General features: G+C 37.5%; 2 protein-coding genes across 2 annotated transcripts in view; both read right to left on the bottom strand.

The window, feature by feature from the left end:
• Nucleotides 1–18301, bottom strand: part of LOC142337850 (growth hormone-inducible transmembrane protein-like) — a 193548-nt gene that overhangs the window by 32332 nt on the left and 142915 nt on the right. The gene's annotated exons all lie outside the window — the stretch shown is intronic.
• Nucleotides 4871–6988, bottom strand: LOC142338626 (DNA replication factor Cdt1-like). The gene is given in 2 exon segments (XM_075388462.1): nt 4871–6759; nt 6762–6988. Coding segments are annotated over 2 exon segments (1857 nt in total). The 5' UTR covers nt 6894–6988; the 3' UTR covers nt 4871–5034.

Genomic DNA, 18301 nt, shown 5'->3' with positions numbered 1-18301 from the left:
CCTGGTATGGCGACGCAAAAGTTTCCTCAGAAATATAAAAAACGGCAAAGATCTGCCAATTTTTGTGGAAGAGTGCCTGGCTCCGTCAGATCGAAAACTGAAATTAGAGGCATCGCGCATGAACCTATCAACATTTACCCGGAAACAAGAAGTTTATGTTTTCAACAAAAACTCAAGTATTAGTGGTGCTGTTAAAGTGAAAGATGTTGCCGACTTGGATGCTTTCAAAAAAACCTATGTGCCGAAAATAACTCATGAACAACCATCATATCCGCCAGCAATTCCAGCTGCACAATTGAACCACCAAATGGTATACGACGAATCCAATTTTTCTAAAGAGCCGGAATCTTTCGTGGTTAATGGGACACCCATGCTAAAGACACTGTTAAAAAGACCCACACCAGCTGGGAAAAGACCTTTGAGCCTCTCACCAGTGCTAGAATCGGAGAATTTAGCCGAATCTATTTTGAAGAAATTACTTCCAGCTGTAGTAGAAGCTATTCAACCTGCTTAAATTGCAAGGGCCTCAAGCATGGCGTCTGATGGAGTTGATGAAAGTGAAATTGATCCCACGGCTGTTGATTAATAAATGATAAATCGCACTGTCTACAAAATCATTCCCAATCGCTTACTGTTATGCATCTCAATACTAGATCCTTGAAAAAACATCATGAAGAGCTAGAGGCACAAGTGAATTGTCTTGAGTCTCCGCCTAACATAACATGCCTAACAGAAACATGGTTATCGACCGACGATGATCCTGGTTTATACAATTTAAGCAATTATACTACATGCTTGTCCAAACCGAGGAACGGGAGAGGGGGTGGTATAAAGGTTCAAACTACAAGTGAAGTCGCTTTGATAGGACTTGAATCCGAAATATATGAAAGTCTTCTCATACATGTGAAAGTGGGAATAGAAGATCTGATTCTTTTAACGGTGTATAATCCACCTCGGTCGGACAAGCTTGTACTCATCACTTAACTGGATAATCTTCTTGAACATTTAACAACTAAATATGACCAAATTCTAGTATGTGGTGACTTCAACATTGATACGCTCAATGCTGATTACATAAGCTCAAAATACATGAATATGATAGCATCGAATGGATATGATTTTTGCATTCATGAACCAACTAGAATAGATTCAACAAGTGCAACTTGTCTAGATCACTTTTTGGTAAATGGCATCAGAGTAATCAATAACAAAGTTTTAAATAATCAAAGTTACAGTGATCATGCACCCATTGTCTTGACAATCGGCATTGACGGGGAAAAAACGATCAAGTGTCAAAATTTCAGAGATACCAGTTTTCTAAAATCTCCTAAAAAGGTTACTGGCTTTCTAGAAATGCTTGAAAATTCTTTAAACGCCATTACATACAACGGGCAAAATATAAGCGAAAATTTTGAGAAGTTCCAGTCCACTTTCAATGCAGTGTTTCAATGTTTTGCACCAATGCGAGAGAATAAACAGAATAAAAAAGTGGTCCCGATGTGGTTTGACAAATCACTGAGGAATCAAATTACTAAACGAAATCTTCTCCATCGAAAATGGAAGAAGAACAAATCTGATTGCAGGCAGCTCTCAAAATTCAAAGCCGCTCGGGCAAAAGTTGAGCAGTTAATTAAAAAAAAGAAAAAAGAATTTTATCTTGAAAAGTTTAATAAATGCATCGGAGACTCAAGACAAGTTTATAGGTTCTTAAATGAATTAAAGGGAATAAAAGGAAAAAAGTGCAGTGTACCCGTTCTGGTAGAGAATGGTCAGAGACTTGATGAACCGAAGGAAATCGCTATGAAATATCTTTGCTGAGGTTGGGCCATAATTAAGAAGTGCTTTAAAGAACACCTCAAATTATGAACTAAACTTCGAAAGTCCCCTCAGCATGTACCCATATCCAACTGACACAATTGAGATCCATCAAATAATTGAGAATTTGGAATCTAAAAGCTCCTCCGGAATTGATAAATTAGTAACATCACGGTGAAAGCTGCTGGTCCAGTTATATGCGAAAATTTGGTCTTTCTTATCAACAAATCTTTAAGTGAAGGTATTTTCCCATCCTCGTTGAAATTAGCTAAAGTACTACCCTTGCATAAAAATGGTTCTAAAGATGATGTTAACAATTATCGTCCAATCTCTCTCCTAGTTGTTTGGAGTAAAATTTTTGAACGTGTTGTTTTTAACAGGTTTTTTAACTATCTTGAAGAACATTCATACATCAATGAAAACCAATTCGGATTCCGTAAAAAGCATAGCACAATTGATGCAGTAGCTAAATTAGTCGAAGTTGTTCGTGACTCCAAATTAAAAATGGAATTAATTGCTTTTCTCCTCGACATAAAGAAAGCCTTTGACACCACGACATACTTCTGCATAAACTTGATAGATATGGTATAAGAGGTAAAAGCCCGAAATGGACTGAATCCTTCCTAACTGATCGAAAACAATGTGTGGAAAATGAAAACGCCTTTTCTGATTGGCGCAAAATTGAATGTGGTGTTCCTCAAGGCTCCATCTTGGGACCTTTATTGTTTTTGGTTTATATAAACGATCTTCCTCTTGCGTGCATGAAATGTCATGCTTTCCTTTTCGCAGACGACACCTGCCTATTGGGAACGAATTGCACAAAAGAAGAACTGCAAGCAGACTTGCTTGCAGTCAGTGACTGGCTAGAAAATAATAAACTTACTCTGAATATAAAGAAAACGTGTCAATTAAACTTAACCTTAGGAAAAAGTGCCTCTAGCCCAAACTTCCATTTAAATAATGAAAATTTGAATGTTCTAAGTAGTTGTAAGTATCTTGGAGTGTTTCTGGATAATAAGTTGTCTTTTAAACCACACATAGAGAGTGTTCTAGAAAGGCTTGGAAGACAATGTGGCATAGTGTCCAAATTGCGACATTATGTTCCAAGGAATGTTCTGTTGAGATACTATTCCTCAAAGATTAAACCAATCATTCAATAAGGACTGCTAGTGTACGGCTGTGTAAGCTACAGAACATTGGAACCAATTTTGAAGATGCATAAGAAAATTCTTCGACTTATCTTGTTTCTCAAATATCGACAAAGCGTAAGCGAATACTTTGACAATTTAAATATTTTGACAGTGCACGAGCTTTATGTTTATGAGTTACTGAAATTCGTTTTACGGTCCCTTAATAAACTCCATACTGATGATTATCTTAATAGCCTCTATGAGTTTGATGTGACAATACATTCAACAAGGAGGTCTCAAAAGAGTTTTCTGAAAATTCCAACGTGTCGAAAAATCCTAGAGAAAAATTCGCTAAAATATCGGGGAACTAAATTGTTAAATATTTTTATAGACAATGGAATATTTGGTTCAAATTTGTGTAACATGAGTCAATCAGTATTCACTAAAACTGTACATGACTTGAGAGACAGCTTCATTTTAGCGAACTATGATTTAATTACAAAAATTTTCGAGTAACTTTATTCGATGTTTCTTTTTTTCCAGGATCTGTCTTAGCTGATTAATTTATTTAAAAAATTGGGTTTTTAAATGTACTACCCTATGGTTGAATGCTAAGAGACATAGCAATTAGGGTTCCCTTTCTGGTGTGAAAACATGACCCTCTGAAACCTTCTAGTTTACGAGATATGGCCATTTGTGATTTTTGAAGGTTCCCTCGGAAAATTTGGTTCCGAAACTTAGAGAAAAGAAAAAATTAAAATTTTTTTGTTTTTTTCTTTCTGCTCTACGCTTTACTAAGGTGCTGAACTGGACATACTAAACCCAGTAGTACGAACCATACGGCTGTAAATACTGAACTTTTACTTAACTTGACAAATTTACACTATGAAACTCAAAAATTAAAAAAAAATTCCTTACTAAATAATGTCGTTAAGGGCTGCGCTAGTGTGATCCTGCTGGATCCGTTTGCGCTCCTCTCTGGGTACTAACAAAACTTACTCACTCCAAGAAACTTTAAAAAAAAATTCGATTTATCGAATTTTGTTGATCTATTTTGATATAAAATTTTATTGTTTATTTTGTTATCCAGAGGAATTTTCTCTCTCTCTCTCTCTCTCTCTCTCTCTCTCTCTCTCAAACAAAAAACTAGGCCTAGAATGAGCTGTGAATCGATTGGGAAACCATTTTAGAAAAAAATCCGATCCAAAAAATCGAAAAAACAGTAAAAATCAGAGTGAAATTGCCGCATGTGAACAAAAAACCACTAGCGAGAAAGCGAATTTTTGTTCAAACGCCGTTTTCTCACTCTACTTTAAAATTAGAGCGAAAAAAATTCACGCCGCAAAACCACTCGCTTTTTTGCTCCACTTCCTGTTTCGGCGTGACCAAAATCACCACTCCAATTTGACTTCAAAGATCATGGAAATGTGTTAACAGATCTTAAAAAAAGACAGCGCCCCAATACAATTCAAATTCTTTGAATTGTAAAAAACCAAGAGAAGGCCAATAATAGCCCCAGCTATCGCTGTGCGGCTATTCAAAACAGGAAAGCGAAATCTACAATACTTTGAACATGTGCATAACAAAATTTGATAGTCGAGTTCATACATTCTTGAGGAAAACTGTCTATGTTTATATCTGAATCAAAATGTCCTCAAAATGTTCCACCCGACGCATCAAATTTATCTAGCCACAAACAATGATCAATGAAGCTGTATATGAAGCAACTTAAAGACCATCAATAGACAAAAAGAATGCTAATAAAATTCAAATCGCGCCCATTTTACTTCGGTACAAAATAATACATGCGTCTACCGGTACAGAAAATTTTTACCGAAATTTTTTTGCAGTCGATTTCCTATCTTAATGTATTGTAAAATTGGACTACACTTACTTATATTTAAGCTTTTAATTGGTCTGTAAGTCTCAAGTCTGAGCTACTTGCTTTGAATTTTTCTTTATTTTTGTATCGGTAGACGTTTGTAATGAATGTGGCTCTTTAAATGCGAGCTTATGGTGGACAATCTTTGCCCTCCCACTCATTTCGCAAAAGTTGGAGCGATGGGGGGGTTGATAGTTTCATTGCGATTCACCCCCCAACTGGAATCTGCACCTTGGTCAACACCGAGTTGAAATTTGCCGTTTTGTTCAGTTTGATATAAGTCTTGGCCTGAACAGTAACAAAGGTGATCCAATCAGGACATAGCTTTTCAATATCAAGCATACAAGTTTTCGCTTGTTCACATGATAGCCCTCCGCTACGGCATTTAATCAGCACTTCATTCTCAGGGACTGCAGTTCTTTTATCCGCCAGAAAAAGAACTCGCAACAGTTTAGCTATTTCGGGAAGCTTTGCTCGAAGAGCTCGTTTTTCCTTCTCGTCTTCGGGCATCATAAGCTGTTCTTGAGCTTTAACCGCTTCTTTAGCTTGAATTTTCAACCGCAGCTTCTCCGAAATTCCCGAACTACTTGGAAAATTGGAGCTTTGCCCGGCTCGTTGTGTCACCGACTTGCCGGCCTTTGGTGACATGGCTTCAATTTTTGCCAACGCCGATTCCATTTTCTCCGTTGCCTTCTCTTTGGTCTTAAGAATTAACTCATTCAAACCTTGCCGCGGCTGAGCGATTACAGGCTTTTGAGGCAACTCGGATTCTGTCACTTCAGCAATGCTTTCAAGGGGAAACTTTGGGTGCCATCGTTTTACTTGACTGCACTCAATTGACAATTTAGGATTCAATTTCCTCAGAAATATAATATGCTCTCTATGAACCGTGTCTAAAAGATTTCGACTGAAACTAGATTTCCGCGCAATGATATCGGATGCAACAAATACATCTTTTACATCTTCGAATTTCGGAGATAGACATAAGGACCACACAAATGATTTGGTCATCATGCATTTGTATTTCTTTTCCCAGCTAATCTTGTACGCGTCAGGTGAGACTGTGACAATTTTCGCCAAATCACTTAAACTGAAACTTCGAGATGTTACTTGCTCGACAGCAGTAGTAAGTTTTTCGAAATCACAACGCTCTTTTCGATTGAACAACATCTGCACAGAAGCCTCAAGTGCTGAGAATTTGTCAAGCAGCAGACAAAATTTTGCAGGTAGAGGCAAACTGGCGGTGACTGCTCCGAAGAGATCCTTTTTCGCAGATGATTTAGACATTTTACTGGGGCTAGATTGTAAATTTTTCTCACTTGTCTGGCTATCAGCCTCATTTTCTTCCGGCTTTCGTTTTGCGGGACTTCTCAGTACTTGTACGTCTATATTTCGAATTATTGAAACTCCTTCGGTCAAGTTAACCTTTTTGACACTACTACCACCCGAATTTGACAGCTCGGCAATTTTTTCAGCACTTTTCTCTAAATTCAGACTAGCAAGAATTTTCGCAGATCGACTCTTAGGCTTCTGGAACCTGCCACTTGTAGAGGATTTTGGGTTCAGATAAGTTTCTAAGGCATCTGAACTCTGGGCAGTCTGGCTAACTCTATCTGCTTCCGACTCAGTAAAATCTTTAGGCTGCTCGTTTTTGAGCGTATTAGCTTCTGTGTGAGCACTCACACTGTTACCATATTCAACCGTCGACGGTTTATCATCTGCATTAACAACATTTTCAGTGACAGGCGTAAGACCAGTAGACGTAACCGTCGCTTTATCAGTGGCCTTTTCAGTCAATAATTTTTCCTCGTCATTTTTTTCTATGCCTACAGAAAAGTTCAATGTGGCTTGCTTTTTCGAATCTAATGTTTTTGTTTTCTGGTTTCTTCGACCTCTTGATTTCGGAACTTGTTTCAAATCAACAAGAGTGGGTTCAACAACGACAGGCTGTGCGATACCTTCAGAAGGAACGACTGAAGCACTTGACGATTCCTTTTAAAATTTCTTCGTGATCTTCGACACTCTCTGAACTGGCTGTCGATAGTTGGCTGCTGAGCTCGTGGCATGACAGATCTAAAAGAATAGACGTAATTCACATATCACCTATTCAATTGAGTTCAGTTACACGGGCAACTGAGGTGAGGGAAAAAGCACGGCCAATCTCACCCACTTAATTTTTATACATGGAGCACTTGTGGACCTTCAGCTTTTCTCGGGCCCTTCACATTATAACTCACCCCCCCCCCCAAGCTTATTGGTAATTATTACCAATTTATTTCCAACAGTAATTATCAAGTGCGCGCATTGGACGCAGAGAACTCCCCTTCGTTAAACTTCCACGCAGCGTTAACTATTCTTTTTAGGTCAATTCAATTAAGGAAGTAAACTTTCTCAAAGAGAAACTATTGGATGTAGGTACCCTGTAATTTTGTTCGCATGGACGCTGGATTATGACAAAGCTATCTCGGTTCTGATCTTTTTACATGCAAAACCTCTTGAAAAGAGTTTATTAGAAATCCTCAATACAAAAATCCTCAATACAAAAATCATACAAAAATCCTCATTCATCATTCATATATTGCAACTGATTGTTGATCAACAAGGAGTAATCGATTTACTGCTATTCACAATTACCTAATTCAATGTATTTTTTTGAAATAAAGTATTGCCATGTTTCCAATAAATCCGATAACGCCAATAAATCCAATAAGGGACCTTTTCCGCTTTTCGAACCCCCCCCCCCCCCCGTAATAACCCTATTTAGAGAACAGTGGCCATTATTTATGCAGGAAAATGGAATTGGCAGTAGATAAATGCGCATCTTTAAATATCAAGAGAACAAAATCCGAATTTCCAATCAATGGGGCAGTATCTAGGACATACAAAGCTCACCAACGATCTAAGAATAAATGTCGCGGATGAACTGTGACGGAGTTTTCATATTTCAGACAATTTTTAAACAGCAATGTTTCGTACGAAGCAACGACTGCGATCAAATTAGGTAACTGCATTACAGCTACAAGGACAGACTCTCAACAGATGAAAATTTCACGGAAACTTTTCAATTGGGTTACAGGAAACGGCTCTGCCCCTGTAAAACCACAACAAAAATATTATTCTCTTCTTGGGGACCCTTAACACTTTTTGGGACTTTAACTTTTTGTTCACCCTTAACACTTTTTGGGACTTGCACTCTTTGTTCATTGCTCGCATCATCAGGACCAAAGTAGTTCAGGACTAAAACTATAAACTAAAAAATGTTAAGTAGATCATTGAAAATAACAGCCCTTCCAATTCTAAGAGACTAATTTACGGAAGATATTAGTTTTCGGAAGATATTTCAAACAAAATGAAATATTTAGTGTAAATACTTAGATTTTGGTGTTCTACACAATTCAATTCATTGTTTTTTGTAATCAGTTTTCTGCTATACAAACGATTTTAATTTTTAAAACATGCAAAATTTCTTGTTTTCAGGCAACAATTTTGTAGCACTCAATTTTGCTGTAAATTAATAAAAAAATATCAGTGGAGCAAAGATGTTGACTCAAAGAAGAAAAACAAAATTTCGAAGTCTTTCCAAAAATTTATTGAGAAAAATTGGCAAAACGTTAAGGAAGTTTTTAGAACATAAATGTCCTTCAATTTTCAGTGAAATTTGTTTTAAAATCAATTTAAAGAATGCCCCTCACCATATAGGGTAATTCGTCAACTCGGGGGCGGCAAGTCAACTACTATATACATTAATAAATTCTGACAGTAGTGAAAATCATAAATTCTGACAAATTGTTTTCAATAGGTAAATTAAGAAATGCCCCTACCCAACACTGGATGAAAATTGTCTGGCACGGGGCCCTCTCAGCACTACATCTTCATAAAGCATTTCGTATTGTTTAAATCTATCAACAAAATGCTATAAACAACAGCTGAGGAAGTAAAACAAAAGACAGACAGCATTAGAAAACAAACAAATAATGAGGAAAGTAGATGAGTCAAACTAACAGTCTCAATTCTTCAACCACAGCTCCCATCGAGGCATCCTCAATTTTGCGCCGCCTAAGTGTCCTTGACCCACAAATGCAGAGGATAGAATTCTGCAGCAGAGCAAAGCTGATTTTTGTCCTTAGATACGATATGATATCAGCGAAGCTGTCCCCTTTTCGCACAGAGAGCTTTGATGCCAGTTTTTTCAGTGCTTTTGAACCTGATGGGCCAGCTCCACCGGTGCAAGCGAAGACAAGCGGACAAAACGTTGCTTTCTCAACCTCTGTTATTCTTTGTTCATATTTGTTCTTCATAATAGATTCATGGTACTTGTAGGCTTCGTTACTGCTTTCAGGGCAACTTTTTGCCAGCGTGTTGAAAATTTTCACATCAAGAAAAGGTTTTCTTGAACCTCGATTACCAAAGTCCAATGGCATTGATATCTAATTTTGCATATCATCAGATGTCGTTGATTTACGAGCAAACGTTTCCCCTTGCAATGGCTGAAGATGAGGGTCAATCTCGACATCACGACAGAAATCACTTAACAAGTTCGCAAAGGAATCGCGGAGTTCATTATGTCTCATGCGCATGTATCCTCCTTTCGGACAGTGGAGGGCAAGTGCCAACGTGAAGTTTTCATTGCATGTGAATAGTGATGGCATCTTCACTGGGTCCCAGTCGTAGCGAAGGGCATTGCCAGCACGAAACTCGATTTTCGTTAGGTCGAAGTGATAAAGCTTCAATGACATAGCGTTCAACCAGCTTGATGCACCCCTTTTCACTAGCTAAGTCAAGTCAGCAAATCTCGTTTTTATTAAATTCGCTCTTAATTCTTGTCTTCTTTGATTTGATAGCAAGCTCTTTCTCCTTTTTTATTTCATGTATAATTTGCTGTTGCTTTAGTTCGGCTTCGGGCAGAGATACGGATAAGGGACTTGACAATTGAACTGATCGTTCATATTCTATAAGGGTGTCATCAGGTTTAAGGATATTCAGGCCACCCTCCCTTATCGGCAACGCAAAGATATCCCTGTATTTTGGATTGTAGTTGGAATTCTTTAATGAATTATGTAATAAATCATCGTTGATTGTTTGATTTCTCACATTCTCTTAAAAGGTCTTTAATATCAGTTGTTGTTCATGCTAAGAAAGTCAATTTATGCTGAACCGATGAAGTGAACTATTTGTAAACATTTTGAGGCGAAATATTTGAATGAGCGGCTGGCTTTCTTAACAACAATTTCTGCTGTTTTCATGATCTTTTTACAAATTTCCTTTTCTGCATTATCGGAACCTATTACTCTACCAGCTTCTCTACAACCGTCAACTATTTCAACTTCGTCGTGAACGAAAATCGGCTAAGCTTTTCCAAAAAGGTGTTCTTTTGTAATGATGTGACATTTGGTAATATGGTAACCGAAAGCAGTACCGTGTTTTTTCAATGAGTCAAAAAGCTCTTTCAAGTTATCAAGAGAGCCGACAGCCTTGCCATCGTCCGCATACGATTATTGAACTGTGAAGCATCCTTCAAGAAGTTCAACTAAGTGTATAATGGTAATTCCATACATAGACATAGCAAAGGGTCGCCTTGGGTTGTACCTTGCTGAGAGAATATTGTTTGTTTGTTAATGAACAAATTCGATGGTTCACGATACGAATTATATATAGAATGATAGTGACAACGGCATAATTTTTTGCTGTTTCTTAAGGCGTCAATTAGCAAGATCGCTTCCGAATCTGTGTCTTTAAAAGCAGCTCTCAATGAATAGATAGCATGTTCGATTCCTCCTTTTTGACCCATGCATAGTTGCTGATCACCACCTAAAATCTTATTTTCGGTTTTAATACATTTGACAATAGTTCTTCCAATAAATCGACTGAGGACTTCCCCATATCCTTTTGGTCGTACACCGGGGCGTTTATCAAGAGCTATCAACCGACACGAATTATGTGGAAGAAGGAAAGTCAAATGAGACGTAGATATGCGTATTGCTAGTTTAGCAATCGTTTTGCATAGATCAGTCGAGGACAACTTAAAGGATGTTAGAAGGATGCCCATTTTTTAGAATCAAGACTAGAATGGCTATGGCTTCCATGGGTCTTCGTGACAGACTTTCTAACCATTGAGGCATTCAGTTTTTCAAATATGGATTAATGGTCCGGCAAAATTTTGATGTTCATTGCTAACTAGATAATTCAAATTCGCTTTGCATGGTTACGGATAATTCTTGCGTGAGACATCAATGACTGTTTTTTTGTCAACTTTGTCAGTTAGAGAAAGAGCTCCACTTTTCGCTTCTTCTGTAAGGCTTCGAATTGCATTCGAAATATTTCCTGTTGACATGTATTTATCAAATTCTTTGTATTCATCAACAGATCGTTTTGCTTTTGTTCTGCTCATACGTTCCTAGATAGCTTTTGCTTCAAGAAACAGGGAATCTGTGTCTCATTTTATCCATTGATTTAACTGTTTGAGGCGTCATCCTTCGTTCCTGTTCTTGCGAAAATGAGATGAGGCATCACCATTGCGCAGTACAATGTTGTTTCCGCGTTAGAATCATTTAAAGTTGCAGGCAGGATTTCATTCAAGGTATGGGTTAACTTAATGCTTGTCTTGTTTCTTGGTAGCGTACAGATGATTGCTTTCCAATGAACAACTTGTTTGTAGATGTTCTTCATAAGTTCTTTTTTGCTTTCCTCGAGGTTCAGCCAGTAACTGCAGGGTTCAGGACAGGCTTCCCTGGAAGCTTGCAATGTGAGCCTATTGGCCGCTGCATGGCTTCGAGTTGTTGCCTCTGAGATTGCTGCTGCTTTCGTTTCGCAGCTTACGCAGCGGAAATTCTCATGGTGTTCTCGCCTAGCGCTGAGTCCACTACACTTCACGTGTTGGTATGTGGCGCACGAGTAACACCAAACCCCTCTACCCCTGATATGGTTTGAACATCTTGATCAGTGTGACTGTTCGGCCATGTGGATGGGATATAAATAAGGGAGGCTGTTACTAGTCTGAAAACATATGATTAAATAACGAGTGACGAATTCAAACATACGGGTTAAATAACAAGCAAAAAACAAACATATGGTCACCATAGAAAGAGAAATATAAACCATCTTTACAGAAGTGATTAAAAGGGAAATTGAAGTATGGGGACAAAATTTGAATGGTTGGATGAATAAAACTACTAATTAATTTATAAAGAACACAAATAAGAGTATTAATTTGATTATTTATAAAACGAATATTTGTGGAGCAAATCGTAACGCCACTTGCACACGGCGAGGCGTGGATTGCAGAAAAGTGAAACTTCTTTTGAAGCCGGACACCAGAGCACTGACAAGGGAAGAATACGCAGAAGTGATAAAAATATAATTATGCTCTTAAAACATCGTCAAAAAAATAAACAAACAAAATGTTTGGATGATACGGAGTTGATATATTTTGAACTGTTACTTGAGATGGGGATGGCTTACACAAAAAATGTTCATTGATTTCAGTTGACAATGCAAAAAATTGATGCCAATAGTCTAAAATTCGTGGTGCGAATCATATTACGACATTTAATTATGTTTCAACAAAAGCAATCAAACTGGCGTTGTTCAGGCTATCGAAGCAATGCAGTATTGCAGCATAGGGATAACATCAAGTGGATATATGGCATTGCTTATCTAGGAGACAAACGTAGAGCAGATAGGAGAAAATAAATTAAGCATCCCCCAAAATTGGGTAATTTTTGGCTGGTCCGCGGCCATCCCAGCACTATGTCTTCAGAGTAAAGAAGCAGATAGTAAGGAAAAAAGGGATCTATTCTGTTTCCCCTCCCCGAGCTTAGTGGGAATATATGTTTTATGACACCCAGGCGCACGTGGGATCTATTCTGTTGCGGGCCCCATTGTTTTTTATGACCCCCGTTACAAATTGCATGTTGTTATAGCACGTTGCTATGTAAGTATATAGCACGTGCGCCTGGGATTCAAAAAAAAATTCATGCCCATTAGGCTTGGGGGACCGAAACAGAATAGATCCCGCACGTGCATTTTTTTACATAGTAACGTTCTATAAAACAACACAATTTGTAACTGGTGGTCATAGAAACACTGAGGGCAGAATATTATTATTAGTTTTGATTATTATTATTCTGGCTTCCAAAAACGTGAAGGACTGCTCCCGCAAAATTTATCTATATAGATGATTCATAAAAGTGTAAGTTTGTTAAGTATATTTTATATGACGACGGACACTTTTAAATTTTTTTATATGAATTTATTTCATATGAGGACCGACATTTTTCACAGAGACAGATAAATGTTATGGAACACAAATTTTCGATGCTGAAAAAAATATTGAAGTACTTCCACATTAATTTTAAGATTCGATTTTTGAGTCCGACAGGTTTAAAGAATTTAACACATGAATCAATGATATTTGCTCTATTTGTGGTTCGATAGAGAAAATTTGACCGGTGAAAATCTTTTTTGATTTCAGGCACTACAAACCGAAAACTTGATCGTCTTTGCACAATATCAATATGCTCGCTGATGTTGAACGCATAATAATTGTTCGCCAGTTTCGATAGCAAGAGAAGATCTGTTGGCACAATGTAATAGTTGCGAGGTAATAAGTTCAGGGATCTTAGTCGTTCGCTATAAATAAGGTTTGGTAGGATCCATTTCGAAACTTTTTCCACGATTCGCTTGTCATATTCTGAAGGCATAGAACAATTAGATTCATAGATTAAGATTGGAATAAGCGTACTCTTATGAAGATTTAGTTTTGCAGTAACTGCCAGGAGATATGATGTGTTTCTATTAATTTGAAGGAAGAATTTATTGGCTTTAGGAGTCCGCGATTCTACATGTTCCTTCCAAGTGAGGCTGTCGCTCGTAGTGATTCCGAGGTCCTCCACAGTTCTCGAGTCCTCCAGCGATCATTGAACCAACACCGGACTTAATCTTAACTTGATATTGAAATTTATATACTGACATTTCGATAAAATGAAGCTGATGTTATTTTCGTAACTCCAACTTAATATTGAATCTTGTTTGATTCCGTGTGCGTTTCCAAGATCTTATAAATAATCCATTATATAATAATTTGAGATTGTCAGCAAAAAGAAAGACATTGGAGTTGAAAACAGTTCCAGGTAAGTCATTAATGAAAATAAGAAAAAATAGAGGCCAAAGTATTGAGCCCTGAGGTACACCCAAGGTGACCGGCGGTTTCTTCGATTTTAGATTTCCAATTTTCACGTACTGCAGTCTGCCGCTCAGGTAACTCTTTAAATTTTGAACAGCTTGCCGCTAAATCCAATGCTAATGATCTTACGTAAGAGCATCCCATGATCAATTTGGTCGAAAGCCTTCGAAAAATCAAATAGAAATGAGCTATTTTCTCGATTGATCTCAGAACTAAATTTGTATATTTTAACCAAGTAGGTAACCATTTGAAGGATAGGTGATCTTCTTTCACTAAAACTTTATTGTGAATCAGTTATGAGTATTTTGAAAAAAATGACAATTGAGCCATACAAAAATTTTTCTAGAACTTTCGAAACAACGCAAACTAGTGTTTCAGGACGATAATTTACCACATTTGATCCTTTTTTCTTAAGAATTGGGCTCACTGCTCCTATTTTCAATGCTTTAGGATAAGTTCTGAGGCACCTAAAATTTCCCAATAACTCAAAGATGCACTTCGTATGTTCTTTTGCGCAGTTCTTGAGGACAACTGCAGGTAAGTTATCTGGTCCACTTGACTTTGGTGCGTCTAATGACCCAAGAAATTCAACTACTGCTTCTTCCGTCACAGTAAAATTGTTCAAAATTCTATGTTCATTCAAATTGTTTTTGAAGACCGATGACCCGGTGAAAAATAAACAGAAATACTTATTAAAAAGAAAGGTTTTTTCGGCATCACAGTTTGCTACGTCTTTGTTCCATTTAACTTGAGGTGGAACTGACGGTCTTTTTCGTAAATTGATAAAATACTTGTACCTGGCTTGAGAATTCCGTGAGTTGAAAAGCTTTGTTTCTTAATTTTTCTGGTCTAGGTCTACGGTTTCTGCTAGACTGTTTGTCGACGTTACTATCTTGAGTCTCAATGAATCATTGTTGACTAGTGAATTCTTTTTCTGTTGAACCGCGTTAAGCTTTTTCATTAAATGTGATGTCGCGGGTGTGATCCAGGGAGGCAAGTTTGATCTATGCTTACTCCGTCTTGTTTTGAGTTTTGTGATTGCCTCGAAAAACCAATGATACCAGTCGCTGAGCATCCGATCACAGTTGCTATAACAAATAGAATTAAAGGGTTTAACTCTCAGATTTTCATTCAAACCAACGTAATCGCATTTATAGAAGCTCAAAATTCGGTAAGATTCGGATTCCTTGTTTCTAGCAGGACTCAGGTCAAGATCTAATATTATAGGTATCTGATCAGATAAGCTAAAAATTTGGAGCAAAGAGTCGTCGCATTTGACGTCGATAACTATGCTGTTATCATTAAAATAATTTGTTAAGGGGTTTTTACCACAATTGGGAAAGAAAACAACGGGAATAAAAATTTTGGCAGTCAAATAGCTCGACCATTTGTATCTCATATAAGTCCGCTGACTCTAGTGTTTTCCAATTGACAGAAGGAAGGTTAAAATCTCCCACTACTATGACCTTTATCTCTCTCCAATCATCCTTGTCTAGAAAAAAGAAGAAAGAGTTGAATTGGTCAATAGTGAATCAAATTTTTCTGTTACTACGAGAGTTATAAAAACACAAAATCAGTAACTTTTCGTCATTAACAGTTATGAGCGAACCTGCAAACGCAGACGTTAGTTTGTCGTTCAGATTTTTAACATCAATTTCAAAAGCAACCTTATTTAGCACGCCAATCATTACACCTCCATGTTTGCTCTTCAGATTTGCATATCTTTTGGTTCTGTAAAGCTGATAATTTTGAAGGAAAAGTTCGCTATCGCTGATGTCAGCTTTCAAGAAAGTTTCAGTTAAAGCGGTGATGTCATATGCAGAGGCTTCTGCAGCGACAGCAAACCTTCTCCGACGATCTAAATTAAGGAGGCTTCTTGTATTGAAAACTAAGCAGCTAAGAGAATATTTTAGTCAATTTTAATTACGCGTTAGTTTCAAAGCATTTTCTTCTTCGCTCGTTAAAACCAGTTCTTTCACTTTTTGACCATTAAAGTATAGCTGTTGATTTTTAATACGGATGTTTAGTTTCGAAGCTAGCTCCACAGGTATTAGGGCGCGCCCTTTTTTTAGGTAGCATTGATTGGTCAACCTGGATTTCTTCTTGGTTCAGAGCTCTTGACAGAAAGACAGAAAATTCAAAATCGACCAACTTCCGTCCTTTTGCGAGAAGCTTTCTCACTTCCCACGGACTGCTTACGGTCGCCAACATTGTTCTTGGCTGCTTCTGGTTTGAATTTTGCATCCCTAACTAACTGATGTTTTGTACATTTGTTTGTTCACCAAGGAAATGAATTAAATTATCAACTTGATTCTGCTCCGCGTTTAGCAGCTCTTCAGTTGAATTGGCGTTGGCTTCCGGAAAACAGGTGATGCGAATTTGGTATAAAATGACCTGATCTGGCGTCCTCCTGGTAAAACACCGTTTTTCGAGCACACATGAGTTCTCTGTATAAGTTTCATTAACGCCTTCAGATACAAATTTTTTCAGCCGCTCATTCATTTTGGAGCAGTTAACTAAGTTTTCTTTGACTACCTCATGTACGGTTTCCTTGATGTCATCAATGATTGGCAGTTTGTTGACTAGCTTACGTGTGGTTTTGGGTTGGGCTAATAAATTGCGGAATAGGAAAATGACTCATTTTTTTTGCATTTTATGTGAACGTTTACTGACAGTGCTTACATCTTCTTCCATCAATTCATCAATCGTCGGATAATAGTCCTTTGATTGTGATCCAAATCTTTCTCTCGCAACGTGATCTACGTTTGACATAATGATTTTCCATACAAGAAAGCTCATGAGCATTTAGGTTAACGACAGGGATTTATCAACAAGTGTGGTAAGCTTGTTAAACGTTATCTCTTGATATGAAATAGAAAGACGGAGCTTAATCTACTTTACGCGAGAAGATATTCGGAAGGCGAGTAAAGGAAGTTGTCTTTTGCCAGCAACTACGGGACAACAAAGTATCTAAATTAGGCGCGTTGAAAAACAAACGAATTAAAAACTGTAAACTTTCCTCAGACAACTACGAGACAACAAAGTGTCTACCTTAGGCGCTTTAGATGATAGCTGTATATAAAACTCATGTTATTCGCTTTCGTCGAGTTTCTCTTTACTCAATTTTTGTCGCATTCTCTGTCTGCTGCCCTTCTTATTCTTCTTCGATCTTTTTCGCTGAAAGAGTTTCCGTAAGTTGTCACGGTGTTCGTGCGCTGTATTGAACAGGTGCGACTCAAGTCCAATTGGGGATGCACCTGTTTGAGTTGTTGAAGAGTAAGCTGAATGTTCTTTTTCCTGTATGAGAGGAGATTTTTTGTGTCCATAGTTAGAATCTTCGCGTTTATCAGGGGTTGAAACAAATTTGGTGCTCCTTCTCTTTGTAGGTAAATAATGGCAGCAATTTTATCTTTGAACTGATCAATCAAGCTGATCAGCTTGCTAGAACTACAGGCCGTGTTGTTGTTGCTCTTGTGCTTGCTGACAGAATTGCTGATCACGTCGTGCCAAAGAATAATGTCTCGCTCAAAACCAATTGATCCTCGTTTAATTAAATATTTCAAATCTTTCAACTTGTTTGTTGTGGCTGAGTTAATGCTAAGTCCTTGAACAGCAAATGCAGATTTACGATTGCCAAGAACCTGTCGCAAAGAAAAGGTTGAATGCTTTCGAATATTGTCCAGGCAACTTGCACCAATATAGAATACCATATCAGTACCGGTCTCTAAAAATCCTTCAAGAGAACGGACACCCAAGATACCCGGATATTTATAGTGAGCTGAAACTATTTGATAAGTTTTAGCTTATTAATAATAGATCTATTTAATAATAGAACCGAAAAACGAATTTATTAGGTACAAAAATCAAAATTGGGATAACTGGACGTCAGAAACGAGTGCCGAAATTCGAAAAAAGGTCGTGACAAGTAAAAAGCAACTATGACCTGCAATCGATTCTCAAGCCGACGATAAAACGCAATCAGAAAATCATATTGCTACAGTACAGCAGGAACAATGGCCTTCAGTTCAAGCTAGAAATATTTTATTCATCTTTAGTTATAGAAATAACTGAACGAAAATTGATCACGATTGGCCCCTCATAAATCTTTCATGATAACAATATGAAATATCTTATGGCTTGAGAAAAGTATGCCTGGATATAATTGCACCTGTTCTCAACAAACTGAGAAAATTTTAGCCCAAAAATTGCAGCGCTTTAAAAGGGTGGTTCCATCAACTACAAAACAAAATTTCCTGAGTGCAAGGACACTTTAAAAATAATTGATTTCAGTAC

The sequence above is a fragment of the Convolutriloba macropyga genome, chromosome 4, assembly GCF_964194025.1.
Source record: "Convolutriloba macropyga chromosome 4, txConMacr16.3, whole genome shotgun sequence".
Taxonomy (NCBI): Eukaryota; Metazoa; Xenacoelomorpha; order Acoela; family Convolutidae; genus Convolutriloba; species Convolutriloba macropyga.
The sequence above is the reverse complement of the archived record's forward strand: the minus strand, read 5'-3'. Positions and strand labels throughout refer to the sequence as shown.